This window comes from Fulmarus glacialis, unplaced genomic scaffold (genome assembly GCF_000690835.1).
Source record: "Fulmarus glacialis isolate BGI_N327 unplaced genomic scaffold, ASM69083v1 scaffold27841, whole genome shotgun sequence".
NCBI lineage: Eukaryota > Metazoa > Chordata > Aves > Procellariiformes > Procellariidae > Fulmarus > Fulmarus glacialis.
This window is the reverse complement of record NW_009192564.1, coordinates 10,684-15,760: the sequence shown is the minus strand read 5'-3', so window position 1 is coordinate 15,760 and position 5,077 is coordinate 10,684. Positions and strand designations below refer to the sequence as shown.

At 52.5% G+C, this 5,077-nt stretch overlaps 1 protein-coding gene across 1 annotated transcript; it reads left to right on the top strand.

Moving 5' to 3' along the window:
• The first annotated feature begins 2,446 nt into the window (after positions 1 to 2,446).
• SERPINH1 (serpin peptidase inhibitor, clade H (heat shock protein 47), member 1, (collagen binding protein 1)) lies at positions 2,447 to 4,725 on the top strand. The gene is made up of 4 exons (XM_009587132.1): positions 2,447 to 3,066; positions 3,263 to 3,361; positions 3,776 to 4,008; positions 4,191 to 4,725. Exons 1-4 carry the CDS (start codon positions 2,484 to 2,486, stop codon positions 4,491 to 4,493), a joined length of 1,218 nt encoding a protein of 405 aa, XP_009585427.1. The 5' UTR covers positions 2,447 to 2,483; the 3' UTR covers positions 4,494 to 4,725.
• The last annotated feature ends 352 nt before the right edge of the window (positions 4,726 to 5,077 follow it).

Below are 5,077 nucleotides of genomic sequence, written 5' to 3'. Positions count from 1 at the left end.
GGGTGAAGAAAGAGAAGAGGGGGATAAGGGAAGCACCAACGTGGTGCAGGTGGTCCCAGAGCAGCCCTGGCTGGAGAATGCCTCCAGCCCCTGCTCCAGCCCAGCCTGGGAGCCTCCGGGACCCTGGGCACCAGCCCAGCGCAGGAGGGAGAGCTCTCACTACAGCCTCCCTGCGACAAGACTGACTAACCCTGTTCAGGGGGTGAAGAAAGAGAAGAGGGGGATAAGGGAAGCACCAACGTGGTGCAGGTGGTCCCAGAGCAGCCCTGGCTGGAGAATGCCTCCAGCCCCTGCTCCAGCCCAGCCTGGGAGCCTCCGGGACCCTGGGCACCAGCCCAGCGCAGGAGGGAGAGCTCTCACTACAGCCTCCCTGCGACAAGACTGACTAACCCTGTCCTTCTGCCTGCCTTAACAAAGTGTCACATCCCTCTGCTGACATGGAAATGGCCATTTGCTTGCACGCCTCCGTCCTGCGGCTTTGTCTTGGTCATGGGAGAAATATGGTCCTCGAAGGGGCGCGTGCCTCTGGAGGAGGTGCATGCCTCTGGCTGGCTGTCGTGGGCGATGGCACCTCCAAATCCTGCCGGAGAGCGGGTCCCAACAGCCCCGAGGAGGTCTGCGGAATGCCACGTTGGCGCGGGGCGTCCCCTTGCAGGGCTGGACCATACAAACTCAGGAAAGGATGTTATCAGCTGCGCGTTCCCCCCCAGATTCCCCCTATTTTCACCCTGAGTTATGAATTCACCAATAATCTCAGCCATAATCCAAGGATGGGCAAAATTTCTCTGTCTCGCTGTCGCAGGCTGCGTCACTCATCGCAGCCCAGCGCGCCTGGCCAAATTTCTCACCAGTCTGTGAAGTAATGAACCTTTTTTAAGCTGAGGATGTAAGCGGAGTGGGCCGCCCGTTGCTCGCAAGAGAACTACTCCATGTATCTGTTTTCTTTCAGAATGAAAAAGGCAAACGTTGACCTCACTATGAAAGAGTTTCAAGGTATCTTTAGAAATAAAAAGGAAGAAAAAAACAAAAGAAAACCCCTCAGATTTTAAATGCTTGCCACACCCGCTGCTGTCTGCACCTTAAAAGTGCATCAAAGGGCAGTTTTGAGCCTGTTGCACAAGTCTTTGCTCTTGGGTAGCCACGATGGCTCTTCCTTTTAATGGAAGGCTTGCTCCCAAAAGGATTTTAGGATACAAATTGCCTCCCTCTCTGAGCCTACGTAATTCCCACTTTGGCAAAGGGTCCCTGGTGCAACTGCGCACTCTCTTTGCTTCGGGCTATGTGCGTGTTTCCTTCCATATGTAATCCCAGCGGGCCCTTCGCTTCCTGCTCTGTTTGCTTTAACCCTGAAGCTGCCCCATTGCAGCCCTGTTTTGTCTCCGCATGCACGGAGCAGCCTCTGAGGCTGGCCAGGAGCAGGGTGGGAGGAGAGGACTGAGGAAGGCAACTTCACTGTAGCCTGGGGCATGATGCAGCCTGTGGAGGAAAAGCTCACTTTGGGCATGGAGGTGGAATTTAAACCCTGGGGGAACTGCCTCGGGAAGGGTTGCTGTGAGCAGCGTGAAGTGTCAGGAGGGAGGGAAGGTCTGGGGACAGGTTATAGCCTTGGAGGCAGGCAGGATGAGCTCCAAAGAGCTTTCAGGCACTGCATTTAGGACTGGTCAGTCTGCAGATTTATCAAAGTTAGTAGCTCAGAGCCCTCACTGGGGATGGGTGCACCTACGTTGTGATGAGATGCATCTACCTAATGCATGAACCTATTGGGAGGGGGCTCTGCTGGGGGAAAGGAAGGGTCCACCACCTTCCTCTGTCCTGGTACCTCCCTGGGGAGGTACAGACAAAACTAAGTCAGACAGAGCTGACCAGACAGCGTTGGATCTTCTCAAGGGGCCCCTCTGACTTAGCTTGGTGGAAGCTCATGTGCTCCATCTAGTGTCTAGAAAGCTGAGCATTTGGGTACCAAGCTGGGGTCCCCAGAGAGGACGATCCCTGCTGTACACTGGACCACGATAGCCCCTGGAATAATGGGCAGCACTCTGCCCCATGGCCCTTGGGCAGCAGAAACATCCCGCTTTTGGCTTTTCCTGACCAGGGCAGAGGTTTGCCCTGCTACTCTGGGGACAGAAATATCTTGCTTCCATCCCCTGGCCCCTCCTTAAATCATTTACTGTACATGAACATATAGTAATATAGTAAAATTGCTTAAAAAGGAAGCTTTCATTCAAAATGCACAGGCTCTGCATGCCAGAGTGCAGCCTGGACTCTTGAAGATTAATTGTTGCTCAGGGGAAAGCCCAGTGTAGACTTGGGATTGTTGCACCCCAAGTGAAGTGTTTGATGCAGATGCTCTGGCTATCACTGGAGTGGGTTTCACTGGAAGAGCCCCTGGGGTCTCTGAATGCTCCAGGAAGGGCTTGAATCATGCTGACGGTGAGCTCTTCTTGCCCAGCAGGTCCTCGGAGGCGTTGGGCGCTGCTGAAGCCATGTGGATTATTCTGGTGCTTGCTCTCTGCGGCGTCGCTGCAGCCGTGCCCTCGGAGGACAGGAAGCTGAGCGACAAGGCAACAACGCTGGCTGACCGCAGCACGACGCTGGCCTTCAACCTCTACCATGCCATGGCGAAAGACAAGAACATGGAGAACATCCTTCTGTCCCCTGTGGTCGTGGCCTCTTCCCTCGGCCTTGTGTCCCTTGGGGGCAAGGCCACAACCGCCTCCCAAGCCAAGGCAGTGCTCAGCGCAGACAAACTAAACGACGACTACATGCACAGCGGGTTGTCCGAGCTCCTGAACGAGGTCAGCAACAGCACAGCCCGCAACGTCACCTGGAAGATCGGCAACCGCTTGTACGGCCCTGCCTCCATCAACTTCGCCGATGACTTTGTGAAGAACAGCAAGAAACACTACAACTACGAGCACTCTAAGATCAACTTCCGAGACAAGAGGAGCGCCCTGAAATCCATTAACGAGTGGGCAGCCCAGACCACGGATGGGAAACTCCCAGAGGTCACGAAAGACGTTGAGAAAACTGATGGGGCCCTCATTGTCAATGCCATGTTCTTCAAGCGTAAGTTCTACTTTCAATTCTTGACACAAGTGACCCCAAACCTAGCCTGAGCCAATATATCGCAGCCCAAATGGGAAGGTGAACAAACCCTAGGTCCACTGGAGGCATGTTCTTTTCCAGAGTGAGTAGTTAGGAACTGTGCATGAAATTACCACCCATTCCCTTTTCTTACAAGCTGAATCTCTCTCTCCTGTAGCTCACTGGGATGAGAAGTTCCATCACAAGATGGTGGACAACCGTGGCTTCATGGTGACCCGTTCCTACACTGTGGGAGTTCCTATGATGCATCGCACAGGTAAGTTGCAAACCCCCTGCCCCATGTCAAGACCAGCTGGAGTTACGCTCACGGCTGCTCCATTACCCAGTTTTCCACCAACTCTTTCCAAGATTGTTTTGCCTCATGGTCAATGAGTGAGGGAGAACAAAGCAGAGTGTGCTCGTTCTGCTGATTCAATCTCCCTGTGAGCAGAGAGAATCCACATTTACTATTGAGTGCTTGGCTGTTAGGAATAAATCCCAGCTCATCACACAAATGAGAGCTGCATTTTTGAGTTGTTGCCAACTCCAATAATGCTGGGCCAGTTCCCAAAACAGTGTTCAGACTCACTTCCCTTGCTGGTCAGGGAAAGTCCAAGGTGAATTCACAACAAGGTTGTGGGTAGCTTTGCTTCTGCTCCACATCTCACCATTTCCTGCTTCTGATTTCAAGGTCTCTACAATTACTATGATGATGAGACAGAGAAGCTCCAGGTGGTAGAGATGCCACTTGCTCACAAGCTCTCCAGCATGATCTTTATCATGCCAAACCATGTGGAGCCTCTGGAGAGGGTTGAGAAACTGCTGAACAGGGAGCAGCTAAAGGCCTGGGCTGGCAAGATGAAGAAGAGATCAGTGGCCATCTCACTGCCTAAAGTCATCCTGGAAGTCAGCCACGACCTTCAGGTAAAGGAGGTCTTTAAAGAAAACAGTTGGGCCTTACAGTTCTTTGGAGTGGGGGAGAAGATAGTGGGATGATGGGTTATCTGTGCCTGTCATCCTTTTTCCAGCAGCTAGTCTAACCATGGCTAGAAAGGATTGCACTGTGTCATCTCTGGGAGGGTTGCTGACCTCTTTTCTCCTCCTAGAAACACTTGGCTGATCTGGGCCTGACAGAAGCCATTGACAAAACCAAGGCTGACTTGTCAAAGATCTCTGGCAAGAAAGACCTTTACCTGTCCAACGTCTTCCACGCTGCTGCTCTTGAATGGGACACGGAAGGGAACCCCTATGATGCTGACATCTACGGCCGAGAGGAGATGAGGAACCCCAAGCTCTTCTATGCTGACCACCCCTTCATCTTCATGATCAAGGACACTAAAACCAACTCCATTCTCTTCATCGGCAGGCTCGTGAGACCCAAAGGGGACAAGATGCGTGATGAGTTGTAGTTAGTTTTGGGTTTTTTTTTTTTCCAGAGCTTTGGTTTGTGTTTTTTAGTGGGGGATTTCAAAAAACGGGAAACACTATTTTGTATCCTTCTCGAACTATGGGTGCTATTCAGACCAGGGTGCATTGTGATGAGAAACCAGCATACACTTTACCTCACCCCAAAATACTTATTGCACAAACCCACCTCCAGAGAGGAACAGGGGAGCCTGGCACAAGAGGGTCACCAGAAGTGGAAGGGAACTGGCATGCACTGTCTCAGCTACTGGCATCCTCAGCTGAGATGTTCAGGCTGATGCCTAGCTCCTCCCTGCACTAGAGTTAAGCCTCCTGCTAAGTACCTTGCTGCTACCATCAGCCCTGCAAAGGCACAAGCCCTCCACCCTTCCATCTCAATGCTTCTGCACATTTAGCTCCGCCACTTACTTTTCTCCCCCTTAGATGCTATACGGCACCGCACCAGAGCTGCTCTGGTCGCTTTGCAGTTGTTCCTTGCTTCTCTCTTCTACCTTCAGCGGTATGTAACAGAGCACGAAGGGCCAATTCTGCGGTCCAGCCCTCTCTATGGCCCTGGGAACAGAGCAGG